The sequence below is a fragment of the Episyrphus balteatus genome, chromosome 1, assembly GCF_945859705.1.
Source record: "Episyrphus balteatus chromosome 1, idEpiBalt1.1, whole genome shotgun sequence".
NCBI classification, from domain to species: domain Eukaryota; kingdom Metazoa; phylum Arthropoda; class Insecta; order Diptera; family Syrphidae; genus Episyrphus; species Episyrphus balteatus.
Window position 1 is genome coordinate 41,241,745 of NC_079134.1, and position 17,456 is coordinate 41,259,200.

General features: G+C 32.5%; 2 protein-coding genes across 2 annotated transcripts; one reads left to right on the forward strand and one right to left on the reverse strand.

The window, feature by feature from the left end:
- Positions 1–1,310: 1,310 nt before the first annotated feature.
- LOC129907456 (ADP-ribosylation factor 1-like 1) lies at positions 1,311–2,030 on the reverse strand. Its single transcript, XM_055983693.1, has 2 exons — positions 1,697–2,030; positions 1,311–1,641 (listed from the first exon to the last, which is right to left on the reverse strand). Exons 1-2 carry the CDS (start codon positions 2,025–2,027, stop codon positions 1,412–1,414), a joined length of 561 nt encoding a protein of 186 aa, XP_055839668.1. The 5' UTR covers positions 2,028–2,030; the 3' UTR covers positions 1,311–1,411.
- Positions 2,031–7,784: 5,754 nt separating this feature from the next.
- Positions 7,785–13,617, forward strand: LOC129907075 (tetratricopeptide repeat protein 8). The gene is made up of 5 exons (XM_055983117.1): positions 7,785–8,131; positions 8,340–8,491; positions 8,659–9,323; positions 13,069–13,243; positions 13,302–13,617. The coding sequence occupies exons 1-5, from the start codon at positions 7,816–7,818 to the stop codon at positions 13,518–13,520; spliced, it is 1,527 nt and encodes a 508-aa protein (XP_055839092.1). The 5' UTR covers positions 7,785–7,815; the 3' UTR covers positions 13,521–13,617.
- Positions 13,618–17,456: the final 3,839 nt, after the last annotated feature.

Consider the following 17,456-nt stretch of genomic DNA (forward strand, 5'->3'; position numbering starts at 1 on the left):
TGCGCCAACGAAAATGTAGTGTATGAAACGATTTTCGTAATTTTACGAAATTTATTATTTTCAGTGTAGAGGTTTCTTCATATAATATTTTGCTTTTTCTGATTCAAAAGCAAATTCAACAAACGGTAAATGTAGACTTAAGGACAAATATACCATTAACAACACTTCATACTTAAAAAAAAAACTCTATTCTTAAAAAAAAATTCGTCAAAAATTGCAGAAAAAAAGAACGAAATTTCCAAAATTTTAAAGAATCTAGTTTGAGCTAAGTATACTCGGGACCCAGGCTATGCAAAAATTTAAAATTGATTGCATTCTGTATTTAAATATATTTTTAATCAAAAAACCAAATCAAAAAAATTGAAAAAATTGTTTCACTTTTTTGGGTTTTTTCCATCGACATCGAAATCCCTAGGCTCACCTTCGTGTTTATGACGTAAACATATATATGTGAAAACTCCTTTAGGCGTCTCTTGAGGAGGACTAAGTGGTAGGTACTTCAGGTATATATATGTATGAAGCTACCCGTCCCGGTACCAGGATAGGATAAAACCCGCTACTAATTTTTTATTTTCTTTCAAATCATAAATTATTGTGGTTCAATAAATTATTAAAATACTACCCACTTCCTATATCTCAAAACAATTTCACTCACCTAGCTACCCAAATATCTTAGGCCGGAAGTGTTATAAACCCATAATAGCTAGTCTTGTCTCTTGTCCTTTTTTCCACTCTTCCCAATTTCTTTTCTTTTTCCCGAAAAAATAAAAAAAAAAATTCTCATAACATTATGCCCGTCTACTGTCTCCCAAGACAAGTTTCACCACATTTTTGTATAATTCAAGTGAATTCTTTTGGATGGGAAAGGAATTCATCATTATTCCAGAATTCCCCCAGAAAAAAAAAAAAATACCTATATATATAAAAAAAAAAAAACAAAAAAAAGGGGATTTCATAAAACAGAAACAGATAGATAATAAGAAAACGAATCTATTATTTTTTTTTCTGAGCCGAGAATGAAGAATCTGGCGCGTCAGTTTTAGGTTCTTGAGTTAAGTGGTGGCGGTGTATAATTAGGTTCTACTTTAATACATATACAAATTTTTTAATGGCCTTTTTTATCTTTAGTTGGTTCTTGTGGTAAAGATAAAAAAAAAAAGAAGTAGGTTCCTACGTTTCAATATGAAAAATATTCCTTCATACCTTGATTAAAAGACAAATAGCTATTCAATAGAATAAGAAAAATTCATTTTATTGAAGATTCGTAACGAAGCATAAATACAATAGCAATATGAAGAAATATAGGCAATCGAAGCTTCCGAGAAAACAAGCTTTCAATAAAAAAGAGTTAAAAGTATTGATTTTGGTCTGGAAACCATTAAGGAAGCCCTTGAGTACATTTCGCAACCTTTTAGCTTTTTTCCAACCATTCATAAACTTTATCGAATCCATCCTTAGTTATTGAGCTCACTTCAACTATTGTCAAACTTTGACTAATTTCTTTCTGCAATTTTGACATTTGCATCATAAGCAAAGCTTCATTACGCATTTGACGATAAGCATAATCCATTTTGGTTAGAACAAGTAGAAATTTGGTCTTTTGCAACTTTGGCTCAGCAAGGATAGAATAAAGAAGAACACCTTTAAGAAAATTCTAATTAGGTACATTTAATTGTTCAACTAGTAAAACCTTTACCTGCTGCAGAAATTTGACACAAATTTGACGTATCGACAACGTAAATAATTTTCTTGACATTGCTGAAAAATTTATTCCACATTGGAGCCATCGATCCACCAATTTCAATTATATCAATGCATGTCTTCGGGTCCTTCTTCTTTTTAGGAATCACTTTGGTTTCGGTTGTTTTTGTTGGAGGTGGTGTTTTTTTAGGAAATTTAATTGTGTAAATGCTTGTTCCTATTGTTGGCATTGAATAAGTTGTAAAATCGACATTTTTAAAATCTTGCAAGGCTTTTAATAAATGCGTTTTTCCAGAACGCTTAGGACCCAGGCAGAGGCAAGTCATTTTGTGAAGACTCAAAATGAAAATATTCTTAATGAATGCTTGATGATAAATAATAAACAGCGATTGTCAATGGTAACCTGTATAGGAAGGAGTTCTTCCTTTTGTAGTTGTAGTTTTACATACGGTGATATTTGTGCAGATAAAAATCAATATGAAAATATAAGGCAGTGGCCATGGCGGGCGTAGCGTTTGAGGATGTGCCCGTGCAGATTTCTTGTCACCCCTAGTAATTTGTTTCATGCATTAAAAAAAAACGACATCCTCTAGAAGCGCAAGCTCTGAATTGCTTTTGTAGTTTTTGCGAAAGAGTTGAAAAGTCTTTGCTGTAATTCAGCACTGACCCTGTTTAAAGACGAACTTAATTTTAATTGGACAGATTTTTGCAAATAAAAGAGCTGAGCAGCGAACTTTTTTTCTGCACTCAACATTTATTTTTCTGATCTTGCAAAACACCTATCCAACTTTTTGGAACTTATATTTGAAATAAATGAATAGGTACGAAGTACTGAATAAATGATTTATTAGATCACTTATTGAATTTATTCTGAAACACTCTAGGCTGTGATGTAGTCTGGCCTCGTGCTAGTACACTGTTCTGTACATTTAATTAAAATAATCTAAAACATGCTTTAAGAAATTTTGTTTTAAAGCGAAATAGCAATTAAAAATTTCAGCATTAGTTTCAATTACAAGTTTAGGCAATAGTTCAGCCTTATATTTGTCTAATCCAAGTCAAAGTACAATGCCAGGGTTTACTGTATAATTTTTTATTTGAAGAGAATTCGACACCTACCAGTAAATTTAATAGCAGAGCTAAGCTGCAATATTATTTCGTATGGCTTGCTGTTAGTCCTTAGAACTTTTAGATCTTTGTCTACCTTCTCTTGACATGGATTACTTTTTACTTACACTATTTAGCACATTTATTGGTAAAGATAAATAAAGGCTAAGCCATCGTTCATGAAATTTAAAAAATCACAGTTTAAAATCACGTTAAATTAAAAGTCACAGTCAGAGTTTTACCTGTGATAAAAAAAATCACGACTCAGCTCATCTATAACTGGGGTAACCCACACGGTTATTGGAATGGAGAATGAGCATCGCCACGTGCGCTTTCAATATTGACTTCATTAATAATATTGGTCGCGTTCGGAAAAAAAAATATTTGTTTGATTAAAGCTATCTCGATATTTTTTATAATTTTTTTTTTTATTTCAATCGAATTTTCGGTACATAAGATTGAAATCGCTATAGTTATTCAAGATCATATTTCAAGAATGGAGGCCAATAAATTTTTTCTGTTCAGATTCGAGTTCAGCAACCCAAAAACTATCAGAAACGTATATCTTGGTTCTTGTGGCAAAAAAAAAAAAAGGTTGATCAGGCTGTTTTTGAGCGAAAGATTTAAAGAGTTTTTGGAAGAAGGAAACCGGTTATTACTGATACCGTTAGAAATGTTTTGTAATGAATTTTACCTCACATAAAAACATAACCTTGAAAACAATAAAAACGACGTTATTTGCCATTTTATCATGGTAATATGTCAAGAACGGAGGCCAATCAAACTTTTCTGACTTTGGATTCGAGTTTAGCACCCCGAAAAACTTCAGAAATGTAAAATATACTTGTGGCAAAAACCTTGTTGACCAGTGTCATTGGTTGAGGGACATCCGAAAACCGTAACCATCTATCATAGACTAAGATTGTACATTTTTCACGCTCATTAAACGTTGCCTCTTTCTATAAACACCTTTTTGAAAAAAGGCTGAGTAAATAAAAAAAAAATAAGAGGAATTTTTTAAGCTTGTGATATGCATCAAACCAAATTTGCATCAAAACCAATGAAAAAAATTAATTAGTTAATTTTTCTGACGCTTAATTTTATCTAGAATAAAGAATAAATTTTATTATTAATTAGAATAAAGAATTATACTAGAACAACAAAAATTCATAAATGCAAATAATAAATTATTCTTAACCCTCTGTAGGCACACCTCTTTTTTGTGACGTGATAGGCACACGGGTGCGAATTTGGTTTATACTTTTTCATGTCGCTAGAACTTTTTTCGGTCACAATATTTTATAGAGAATCAAGTATGAAATTGATGTAGAATATTCCGAGGAATTCGAATAGGTATTGTATTCACAATTCCGAAAAAAAATATTTTCATCCTTATAACGAGACCTTTTTGTGACCACTTTTTTAAAAAATCGTAATTTTTTTATTATTGTCATGCCAAATTCGCACCCGTGTGCCGACAGAGGGTTAATAGTCTGAGATCCCACACAGAGAAAAATAGACCACATAAAATAGAACAAAAACAATAAGATTTCTCTATGGTTTTCATCCAAGAAGGAAACCTTATTAAAACAATCGGGTTTTCCTTATTGTTTTAAAATCTGCACTTGTAGGGTTTTGAAAAGAAAAAAAAAAAACAAAAAGACGACCAGGCCGGGAATCGAACTGGGGACTTCAAATCATTAGTCGCCCGCCTTACCACCTGAACCAACCTGCTATGAAAATATTGATAGCGACTTTTGTTCTAGTGCTAAGTTGCAAAAAAAATCTACTTTTCAGTCAACTTTTAATAAGATTTGCTCTATAAAAATAATAAGAAATCTCCTTAAAAAAACCTTATTAATCGTTGATTTTAATAAGATTTCCTTATGAAATATATGGACGGTAAAACAATATGGCAATCTGTTAGTTTTTAGCGGGTCATATTTTTCTCTGTGCACCGCTCGAATTTGCATCTATCTGTTTTTTTGATGAAATGTACATCATATCAGAGGAAATGTCGCAAAGATTACAAAAAAAACAGGGTTGCCTGGTCACAGCTTGCCGCAACCCTAAGGTTGCCAGGTCTAAAGAGGTACACTTTTGGAGCAAATTACATCCATCTGTTTTTTTTTTGTTTTGGAAATTCTGATACTAAAGCTTTATTATTCCTCTTTTAAATAAACTAGGGTTGCCATTCAAAATCTTGCCGCAATTAGGGGTTGCCTGGCTTTGAATATAAAATTCCAAAAAATGACTAAAAATGAAAAAAAATTATTTAAAAACAACGGCAACACTTACAGTTATAAATAATAACTTGTTTAAAGCTAGGATATCACCCTTAATCATAAATTTTAAATGAAGTTATTAAAAAAAAAGGTTTTTGAAATACTTGATACTAAGGTCAAAATTTTGAGAACAAAAATTTCAAAACACATTCACTTATAAATTTTTCAAGGTTTAGAATTTTAATAAAAAAAATTACTGTCAAAATTAACGGCCCCTTTTGTCTTTTTACCAAAAGTGAAAACCGTACGATTTTATGTCTTCTAGTTTTTGAGAAAATTGAAAAATAGACCAACTACTTTCTTTTCAGAATTTAATTTTTTGGCTTTGTAAGCCTAGTTGGCACAGTCATCTGATTGTTTTTTTTTTTAAATTTTAATGCAAAACAAAAGTTTTACTATCCCTGTTTAAAAAAAAACCCGGGTTGCCATTTAAGATATTGCCGCAAGCAGGGGTTGCCAGGTTTTGAATTTAAAATTCCGAATAATGACTAAAAATTAAAAAAACAAATATTTAAAAACAACGGGAACACTTACAGTTATAAATAATAACATCTTACACTTACACTTAATTGTTAATTTTAAATAAAGTTATTTCATCACAGAGAAAAATAGACCACATAAAATAGAACAAAAACAATAAGATTTCTCTATGGTTTTCATCCAAGAAGGAAACCTTATTAAAACAATCGGGTTTTCCTTATTGTTTTAAAATCTGCACTTGTAGGGTTTTGAAAAGAAAAAAAAAAACAAAAAGACGACCAGGCCGGGAATCGAACTGGGGACTTCAAATCATTAGTCGCCCGCCTTACCACCTGAACCAACCTGCTATGAAAATATTGATAGCGACTTTTGTTCTAGTGCTAAGTTGCAAAAAAAATCTACTTTTCAGTCAACTTTTAATAAGATTTGCTCTATAAAAATAATAAGAAATCTCCTTAAAAAAACCTTATTAATCGTTGATTTTAATAAGATTTCCTTATGAAATATATGGACGGTAAAACAATATGGCAATCTGTTAGTTTTTAGCGGGTCATATTTTTCTCTGTGATGCAATAGTTTTTGAAATAATTGATTTTAAAGTCAAAATGTTCAGGAAAAAAATTAAAAAAAAAAACATTTACTGATTCATTTTTCAAAGTTTCGAATTTAATTAAAAAAAAAAACTATCTGTTAACTGTACCTATTGTTTTTATGTTGAAAATCGTATGATTCTATGTCTTCTTGTTTTTGAGAAAATTGAAAAATACACAAACTAATTTTTTCAGAATTAAATTTTTTCGATCTTGTAATAGTCTAAGATCCCGCCTAGGACGGGAGATAGTGTCTAAAGAAACAGTTTGCACATGGGTTGCCTGGCGACATCCTGTCAAGGCATAGGGTTGAGACGCTTTGAAGTTCATTTTTTGAGTTTTTTTCGACAACGCCACCCTGCTTGTATGGTAAGTGTTAGAGGTGTTAAACAAATATTATGTTAGAGAAAATTTAATTTAGAAATTTGAATATTCAGGATTTTTAGAAATTTGACATTCTACAAGGGGAAATTGAGGTGAATTTAGAAAAAGGTCAAAAAGCTATTTCCTTAGCAAAAAGTGGTAGAAAAAAGATTGATACTGGAATCGATAGATATTGTTAAATTATATAAGTCACACATTCAAACCAAAAATGTAAAAAATCTGCTACTCGAGATATGGACGTTTAAAAGTCAAAACCGTGAAATTCGATGTTTGAGAAATAATTCACCAAAAAATCAGCACGAAAAGTGTTTGAAATAATGTTTATGTTATTAGAGAGCAAAAACACAAGAATTACATAATTTTACATTTCAATTCACTGTTTAACGAAAAAAAACGAAATTTGACCTTATACGTTTTGTAGGGCATATTTAATTTATTCAAACTGCATACTTTATTTTTCAAAATATCTCCAAAAATATCTCCAGAAAAGTATTTTCAAATTTCGTTTTTTTCGTTAAACGGTAAATTGAAATGTAAAAATCTGTAATTATTTTAAAATAGACAGGAGCCAAAAGCTAAGTCAAATCAAATTTGGATGCAATTTGCTCCCAAAGTGTACCTCTTTAAACCTGGCAACCCTAGGGTTGCGGCAAGCTGTGACCACCCAACAAACATTATCCCTTCTATAAAGCTTTACAGGAGCAATGTTAACACCTGTAAAGCTTTATAGGAGCAAATTTGTTAGTCGGGCAGGCAACCCTGTTTTTATTTTGTAATCTTTGCGTCATTTCCTTTGATATGATGTTCATCAATAAAACAGATAGATGCAAAATTGAGCTGTGGGATCCTGTACTATAACGATATTCGAAGAAGATAAGTGAATTCAGGGTGCAAAATCGAAGTGAAATCGATTTTCCCATATTAGCAGCAACAAGTCCGACACTATATTTTGCTTTAATCGCGCGGTGTGGTGATGGTTTTGTTTTGCTTACCTAAAGTGCCGGTTGTCATGGTTTTAATTTCTGTCAAAACAAATTGCTTAAAAACAAAATACTTTTTCCGATTCAGCTTTAGTTAAAAAATAAAACAGATTTTTACACAGGAATTGAAAGGTGTTGAGAAATAATAATTTTAAGAAAACATCTATAAAAACTCCTTTCCATGGATTAAAAATATATTAGCGAAAGTTAACTGAAAAACAGCAATTTCAAAACTATATTATTTGATACCCATATATGGAAATAGGTATTTCTAACATTTAATGCAACATGGATATTGAATATATCAAAGCTGTTTCACTATTCCGTCGAAGATCTTATGAAAAATGCATTGAAGTATGCAATGTCATACTACAAATGGGCCACGAAAATAATGTCCCAATGTTTACCAATGATGATGAGGACACAAAAAGCATTAATAGCCGGAGCAGTGGCAACAGTTCCAAAGATCCATCAGACAACAACAACAAAAAACAACCCACAATGCCCACCTGGATGATGGAAGGAATTTGGCAATTAAAAATGCGTGCCCTCACTCAGAGGATATTTGTCGATGACCTGGAGGCAAACGATGATATCAGTGCAGGTGAGTAACCAGGATTCCTTGATGCATTTTTTTTTGGTGTGGTGTGTGTTGATGCACAATGATGTTGATGATGGTGCATCGTTTTTTTGTTTTTTTTTTTATTTTTTGTTTCTTTGTTTTGGACATTCCACCACTGTAATCGAAACTCAAATCTGTGTTCCTCCTCCTCCTCCTTGACGACTGGTTCGGGTTCGGGTGCAATCATCAGAGAATGAGGAAGTCGAATTTGAACGTATTGCAACAACAGCCAGACCAGGAACCTCACTGAAGACTGCATTTGTGCCAAGACCAGGTAGCAGTTTAATGGTTGGTGGAATGCGACCATCAACGCATTTAGGATCACGACCAACATCGGGCATAGTGAGTTTTGTTGGTCTCCTCCAAAAAAAAAAATGCGCCATTCCAATGTTTTGAATCAACAAACAACAAACAGAAAAAAAGAGAAGATAAAATACTTGGAATGGGCGTTATTTTGGCAGGAAGAAATTCTTGTTTTTTTTATATTATACTCTCATCTACATAAATAGGCACGTCCAGGAACAGCTTCAGCTCGTCCGGGCTCTTCGGTTGGAGGTCGTCCTTCGTCACGTTGTGGAACTGCTCGTCGTGTTCGTGTTACTTCAGCAGCCGTCTATAGTTTAGGCGATCTAACATCAGTTCTCTACCAAGCATCTCGCATGAATCCAACTATTTACGCAGATCGAAAAAACATTATCAAAGCTTTGTTTCAGTTTCTTTTCTATCATGAAGGTGAGCCGCAAAAGGCTTTAAGTCTATGTGAGGCCGTTTGTGATGCACAGCGACAAAAAGTCGATTGGTGGTGGGATCAGCAGAGAGGACGATGTTTAGTTACTTTGAATCATCCAAGAAAAGCAGAAACTTATCTTTTGCGTTCGTTGCGAAGTCTTGCTCATCCTGACACATTTTTGTTGCTATCAAAAATGTATCAAAAAATGGATCAATTAGAACAAGCTTTGCAGTTGATTTCGAGTGCTTTGGATAAACATTCATATGACATAGCTTTGAGGACAGAACAAGGACGAATATATGAGCTAATGAATAAGGCTGATGATTCAGTGCAGGTTTATCGATTGATTGTCAAAATGAATCCAATTAATGTTGAAGCATTGGCAAGTATTGCTGTTAATTATTTTTATGACAATAATCCAGAAATGGCACTGATGTATTACAGGTAAGTTTTGGTAGGTATTGGTGATATTTATCTTGATTTTTATAAAATAAGTTTTTGCATCAGCTCTTTCGTTTCGAAATTTTATTTCTTAATTAACTATATTACCAAATATCTCAGAAACCAGATCTCCAAGAAACTTTTCGTTTCAGTTATGAATTGAGCCTAAAGAGACATTTCTTAAAAAAAAAAAAAATGCACGACTGGGTCGCTCTCAGGGCTCAATTTGCTAAAATTCGTAGAAATTTGTATATAGAAATTTAGTAAAAAAAATTTAAAAAAAGCATAAAAATAGTTTTTCAACATCTGAAATCAAATTGCCACCCAAAACAAGTATGCATTTTCATTTGTTTTATTAAGATGTTAGTTTTTGGATAACTGAAAATGGGTCATTTATATATGTGTAATGTGTAGGTAATAAGCGTCCTGATGAAGAATTCGAAAGTCTGGCAGGTTTATTTCACGGCGTTCTATGGTTTGCGGGGAGTTAAAAAATGCATTTTTTCCGATTTTTGTGTCGAGTATATAACCACCTAAATTCATATAGAGTCGATAAAGGGCGATACCTTGATTGCAGAAAGTTCGGTCCCAGACGTTTTATTCGCGGCATAACCCTTGCCAGACGTCCTTGAGGATTCGCGAAAAAGCGATTTTCATGCAAAAGTCAGAAATTTTTTTTTTTGCAAGATGTATATGCGTCTGGTGGTAGCTCTTAAAAAATCACCACTGCCTCCAGATAAAAAATAAATTAGTGCCAGACGTTTAAATCACGGCATTACCCCCACCAGACGTCCTTGAAGAGTCGCGAAATAGCGATTTTCATACAAAAGTTAGAAAACGGCTGTAGTTTTTTAAAAAAACAAATTTTTTATAAATGATTTTTTGGAAAAAAGTTTAAAACTAAAATTGGTATGCGATTTCGTAGAAATCACTAATCAACATCTTAAACCAAAATTTCAAAAAAAACTCAATGTCCGGTTTTCGAAAATTTGATTTTTCAAAAAAAAAATTTCAAAATTTTTTTTAAAATCAAAAAATTCAAAATTTTATTTTTGGTTTATTTTAAAAATTCGTTGAAATGGAATTGGTAGTTCGTTATTAAAATCGTTATATGATAAGTACCGTTATTTTTGGTAAAAAAAAATTAATTCCAAAAACACTTCTGAAGTCTGGAGAGTCTAACTGACGCACAGTGGGTCCCGCCATAGGTCAAAAATAAAAAAAGTAAATGTCAATTTTTTAAAATCCAATGATTAAACAACGTTCTACAATCTCCCATCGAACCAAAACCAAAAAAAAAATTTGACGGTTACCCTTTTTTTCATTTCTTAATAGCCATTCAAAGTCGGTATATAAAAAAAGGTACAGTTTTTTAATCGCTGCAGTTATAAGGTGTGAACTTGCGATAGTGATAGCGGGTGTTAAAAATTGTGAACAGTATTAAATTGTTATGGATATTCAGGGGCGTACACTCCCTTGGGGCAAGCGGGGCGACGCCCCGGGGCCCCCGACCGACCTCAGGGCCCCCACTGAAGACAATGCAGAGAAGGAAACTGTTAGCATAAATTGAGTTACGAAGTAAATTAAAATGAATTTGAATCACTTTGGATACAAGGTAGACAAATTATGTCATTCAGTGTAATGTATAATGTAGCCACATAATATATATTGATTTGATAAAAAGGTTACCCCAGGGGCTCCAAAAGGAAATAAACTGCTTTTTTAAAAGAAAAATTATAATTTTATATTACTTGAAAAATCTTTGCAACCACAAATAATACATTAGGGGCCCCAAAAAAGCAAAAAACAACTTCAAGCCAGGGCCCTGCAGGGACCCCAAATGCCTTTACTTCAGTACTTAAAAAAAAATTGTTTTTTTTTGCCCCAACATAAATACATCAGGGCACAAACTAAAAACATTACGTTGTTGGTGGCATTCCGAATATTACATCAGAACAGAGGCTTCAATACCTATTAATTCTTGGCTCCAAAAAAATTATATTATATTTTAGGGGCCTCTAAGCACTTAATTTTGATAATTTTGAGGCCCCAAAAATTATTTTTCAGGGGCCCCAAAAGAAATAAACTATGTTTGATGATGGAAAATCAAATGTGTACATTACTTTAGAACAGAGACCCCAAGAACTATCAATTCTAAGCTTCAAAAATTTTTATTTTAGGGGCCGCTAAATATTTAATTTTGAGGGCCCCAAAATGAATTTTTCAGGGGCCCAACAATAAAAAAAAATTATGTTTGATGATGGAAAATCAAATATGTACATGTACATATTACTTCAGAACAGAGGCCCCAAGAACTATTAATTCTAAGCTAAAAAAAAATTATTTTAGGGGTCTCTAAATATTTCATTTTAGGCAAAGTGCATTACGAACATATTAAAACATTAAAATAAACCTAAAAATATATAAGCCATACAAAAAAATGTATGGCGTATACGTACTTTTTTTTGTATCTAAAGGGCCTCCAAATATGAAAGGGGCCCCAAAATTTAGTCTTGCCTCGGGGCCCCGACGACTCAACGTACGCCACTGTAGGATATTAAACGAGAAGGTTAATACTTTCTAAAAACATAAATTATATTGTTAAATAACATTAAGGCTAATTGTAATGGGGCTCGTTAGCGAAGCAATTTTAACCATTTTTATTTAGCTCAATTTTCATTAAATTAGAGATTTAGTTGGTTTGCCTTCGAGTGCCCTCTACAATTTAAGTTCTCAAATGAAGAATACCGTCCTACCTTTCGAAATAAAAGCGCCGTTTTTTCCCCTTTTCGAGTAATACGAGTTTAAATGACGATACACGGAGAAAAAAAAATTACAACGTAAAACTAAAAATAAATTCCTTTTTGGCACTATTATTTTTATAAAAGACTGAACTAGAGGGTAAGGGTAAAGTGCTCGACTGACAGGCAGGTCCATTTCCGGCATTAACCATTTTTTTTTATATTTTCAAAAAAAAATTTTTTTTACCTTTTTTTATTTTTCTTGAAAATAACCAAAATTTTAAAAAACTGACTTGATGCATTTTTTTGCAATAATAAATCATATAAAATGATAATACAGGTGTTTCATTAAAAAAAAAATGGTCATTATATTTTTGACCGCACTTTGTATGGGAGGTGACCCACTGTGTGACGATTAAAAAATCAGGGCTAAATTTTGTATTTGTATAATTTGACCCAAAAATGTATTCTATCAAATTATTGATATTAAATAAAATTTTGGTAACCACATGTAACCCAAATTTTCGTAGATACTACACCAAATTTTTTAACCGTGTAACCTATATCGCAATTAAAAATGTTTGGTTGGAAATAGCTCAGGAACCAGACCTTTAAAAAACTTTTGGTTTTCAGCTTTCAATACAACCCAAAGACATCTTTCTTTTGATGTATCAGTCGATGAATTTGGAGAGCATTTTTTAAAATGCATTTTATTTTCGGCAAGGGAAAAGAAAATTGACCCCTTGGATTTGATTATGAGCTTATATCCTTGATTCATAACCGATTTCGAGGCTTTGGTCAAAAGATATCGGCTTTGGAATGTAAAAAAAAAAACAATGTTTGGTTGGAAATATTTCATTTTTTTAAATTCATCTTTTTCGGCAAGAGAATTTTTTCGAAAGAAAAAAATTTATTTGTAATTTTATTACCTGAAGCCTTTTTTTAATATTGAAAAAAGATTAGTATTTAGTATAATTTTGAGAATTTTTTTTTTCAAATTTATTTAGACGAATTCTATCGATGGGTGCTCACAATGCAGAACTTTATTGTAACATAGCTTTGTGCTGTTTATATGGTGGCCAGATTGATTTGGTGTTGCCGTGTTTCCAAAGGGCTTTAACGTTAGCTACAACATCCGACCAACGATCCGATATATGGTATAACTTGAGCTTTGTTGCCGTTGTAAGTATGCAAACTTTGTTGCTAAACATTCAGTTGTATTTTTTCTATTAACTTATAGACTACTGGAGATTTCAATCTTGCTCGACGTTGTTTAAGGCTCTGTCTGACTTCAGATGCAACAAATGGTGCTGCATTAAATAACTTGGCTGTTTTATCAGCTCATAGTGGTGATTTGGCAAAAGCTAAATCCTATCTAGCAGCTGCCAAAGAAGTACTTGGAGATTCGTTGGAAATTGAAAGTAATTTAAAGTATATGGAGAAAAATTATAAGCTTTAAATTGTGAAAGTAAAAAAGCTGTAAACAATCTTTGTTGATTTGTTAAAATATGTTGTTTAATTTAAAACAAGCCATAAATAAATGTTTTTTAAAAGAACTGGAAACAGTAATTTTGGAGGATTAATATAATTTTATTAAAAAAAAAAAAATACACCAATTTTTACATTTTTAACTACAAACTATCTTGCGCATCGTTTTTAAACACTGCATTATGTCTAAACTTTCATTGCATTCAAATCGGCACTGCAGACAATCTGCTGGCTTTGGGAAGCCTCCAATAACGACTGTTTCAATGTAAATGGTTGAAAAGACCACCAAGAAAATGAGTAAATGCATTTCAAAAATCTAAACAAATGTCTCCAAATAAGTTTATTTTATTTATAATTGACATGTAAAAATGTAATGCATTGCTACCGGTAAGTAAATTATTATTACATATTCGTGCTTGACAGACATTAGAGGTTGGATAGATTTACATCTAAATTTTCTCAACCACATCATAAATATATATTAGGTTTATTTATATGGGACATTCTTTTGTTTTCGTTCAAACATGTTAGTTTAACTTTTTATTCTAGAGAGAAAATCTATTATTAGAAAAGTATATTTATCATACTAATATGGTAGTATGTTTCGGCAACTAATAGAGAAGTTCAATTCACTTAAAAAATCAGTATTTTCAGCCTTATAGCAAGGTGTAATTATTATGTACCTAACTTCTAGTAATTTATATATTAGAAATTCATACAAAAAAAGGCTTTAAGGGGGGAAATCCCTCTGGACGACGGGTTTTTCAAGATTTTTTTTTGGAAAACTGAAAGCATTAATTAAAGTTTGGAAAAATACAATATATTATTGACATCATGAAGTGTTAACACAATTTTTTTGAAGTAATAAAAAACAAAATGGCGGCTCTACAGCCTTTTAAAGTTGATGCCTCGCATTTGCGCCGTGCAATTCCCAGGTCCAGTTAATTATTTATATTCAAAAGAGAATTTTTTTTCCATTAAAATATATTTATACGCATTGCATGAACCTAAATTTAGCAAAAAAAAGTGTAAAATAAAAATTAGAGACCAAAAAAACGAAAAAACACAATGTTTTTTTATAAACAAATTGTTAAAAAATATATTTATTGTTAAAATTATATTAAACTTTTAGGTTCAATGACCAATGAGTTAACGAGTAATTTGCACTTTATTTCAAGTCGATAGCTTCATTAGTTTTTGAGTTACGTTGCACGGCGCGGAAAAAAACGTGTTTCGAGAAAAATTCGTTTAAAGTTTTCATTTTTGTACTGTGGTAGGCTCGGAACAGGGCGTACACTCCCTTGGGGCAAGCGGGGCGGCGCCCCGGGGCCCCCGACCGACCCCAGGGATCCAACTGGAGACAATGCAGAGAAGGAAACTTTTAGAATACATTGAGTTACGAAGTAGGTAAATTAAAATGTATTTGAATCACTTCGGATACAAGGGAGACAAATTATATCATTCAGTGTAATGTTTAATGCATTGGTAGCCACACAATATATACTGATTTAATAAAAAGGTTACCCCAGGGGCCCCAAAAAAATAAACTGCTTTTTTAAAAGAAAAAATTTTAATCTTAGGGCCCCAAAAAATATTACTTGAAAAATCTTTGCAACCACATTTGCAAATACATTAGGGGCCCCAAAAAAGCAAAAAAACAACTTCAGGCCACGGGCCCCAAAAGCCTTTACTTCGGGGCGTCAAAAAAAATTGTTTTTTAAATTAAATTACATTTGTTGATGGATTACTAAATATTACTTTAAGAGCCCCAAAAAATATGACTTCGGGGCTCCAAAAATATTATATGAAGGGTCCCAAAAAATAATTTTTCAGGAACCCCGATAGTTGAGAGCCAATCAAATATTAATTTGGGGGCCCCAAAATCTATTACTATAAGGACCCTAAAAATATTCATTAAATTTTCTGATGGCATGACAAATATTATATGAGGATCCTCAAAAGCTATTACTTCAGTGGTTCAAAACAATCAAATGGAAAATTAAATATCAATTCAGGGGCCCCAACATAAATACATCAGAGCCCAAAATAAAAACATTATTTTATAGGTGGCATTTCGAATATTACTTCAGAACAGAGGCCCCAATACCTATTAATTCTTAGCTCCAAAAAAATGATATTATATTTTATGGGCCTCTAAGCACTCACTTTTGAGGCCCCAAAAATAGTTTTTCAGGGACCCCAAAATAAAAAAAATTATGTCTGGTGACGGAAAATCAAATACCTAACCTATAGTATGTATTTATTACTTCAAAACAGAGGCCCCAAGAACTATCAATTCTAAGCTTCAAAAGTTTTTTATTTTAGGGGACTCTAAATATTTAATTTTTGGGGCCCCAAAATTAATTTTTCGGGGGGCGCACGGTAAAAAAAAATTATGTTTAATGATGGAAAATCAAATATGTACATGTTCATATTACTTCAGAACAGAGGCCCCAAGAACTATCAATTCTAAGCTAAAAAAAAAATTATTTTAGGGGTCTCTAAATATTCAATTTTGGGGGCCCCTAGTACAAGGATTTGCTACTTTTATGATACAAATTTTAAGTAAGTATAGCAAAGTGCATTACGAACATAATAAAACATTAAAATAAACCTAAAAATAAATAAGCCATACAAAAAAAAAATGTATGGCGTATACGTACTTTTGTTTTTGTATCTAAGTGGCCCCCAAATATCAAAGGGGCCCCAAAATTTAGTCTTGCCCCGGGGCCCCGGCAACTCAACGTACGCCACTGGCTCGGAACCCATGGGTTTCAGGACTATCTGGGGACTATCGGTTGATAAATGATTTTTTTTAGGCAAAAAATTAATAATGCAAAAATAAAAAAATTCCAGAGGGTTTTCCCCCCTTAATATATAAACTTAATCACCCCAGATCTGGAAATACCCCTCATGCATTTCCAGATCTGAAATTTCAGATGCCCTCCGTGGGGCATATCCAGATGCTCCACATGGGGCATTCCAAATGGCTGAACTACTTTCTGATCGCTGGGTACTGTTGAACAGCTGAAGTTTATGAAGTCTGAATAAGATTTGATGTTGCAAGAACAAGTTGTTTCTTCTGTAAAGCCTTACAGGTGCTTCAATAGTTCTTCTATTAAGAAGCAAAATTGTTAGTTGGGTAGTTGCTTCTTACAAGGATGCTGTTGAGGAGTTGCGGATCTCTTTTTGAATGCTTCTGACGGTGGAACTACACTTGAAGATAACCGTCATCGTCATTGTTTTATCTCTAATGGTTTGGTGCTAAGATTGTTCTTGACAAATATTTCGGTACCTTTGTGGTTATCCTGTCGATAGTATTTTATGATGATGAAGATGTCTGGATTGTTTTTGTTCATTAACAACTGAAATAATGTCCTCTTATCCAGGTTGTACGTACAATAAATTGACATTGTACGTCAGTATGTGAAGCCTCTTTAATTGCATGAGGTAAAGATGAAGGTATGTAAGGTCTTCTACAACAGTCTAAAGAAAAGAGGGCCTCAACTTCGTTCTTCTGGTTTTTCGATGTTGATGCTTGAACTCCTCGTCCTTTTTTGGCCATTGGTACTAAGCTGAAAATATGCCTCCTTAAGTGTTGGTCTATGAAGTTTCATGCTGCAGTGTTTAAGGATCTTCTTTAGGATAACAAACTAATGCGTTTCAAAAAAATCGAAATTCTTTTTTTTTGATTTGGTACTCCAAAAAATCGATTGCTAGACACCTCTAGAATATACATACCAAATATGAGCTCTTTATATTAATGGGAAGGTCCTCCGCTTTGCAATTTTCCATTTTCATCAAGCTTCTACTAAAAAAAAAAATAATTTTTGTAGATATTAATTGACTTTTTAGCAAATTTCTTTTCATATTCTTGTAGGAAATTGAAAACTCTACTCTTTCGTTT

Coding starts and splice junctions, on each gene's coding strand:
- LOC129907075 (XM_055983117.1), top strand. CDS start 7,816: ATGGATATTGAATATATCAAAGCTGTTTCACTATTCCGTCGAAGATCT. Junction 8,492..8,658: donor CACGACCAACATCGGGCATA/GTGAGTTTTGTT, acceptor CTACATAAATAG/GCACGTCCAGGAACAGCTTC. Junction 9,324..13,068: donor ATGGCACTGATGTATTACAG/GTAAGTTTTGGT, acceptor AAATTTATTTAG/ACGAATTCTATCGATGGGTG.
- LOC129907456 (XM_055983693.1), bottom strand. CDS start 2,027: ATGACTTGCCTCTGCCTGGGTCCTAAGCGTTCTGGAAAAACGCATTTA. Junction 1,642..1,696: donor GTGTCAAATTTCTGCAGCAG/GTAAAGGTTTTA, acceptor ATTTTCTTAAAG/GTGTTCTTCTTTATTCTATC.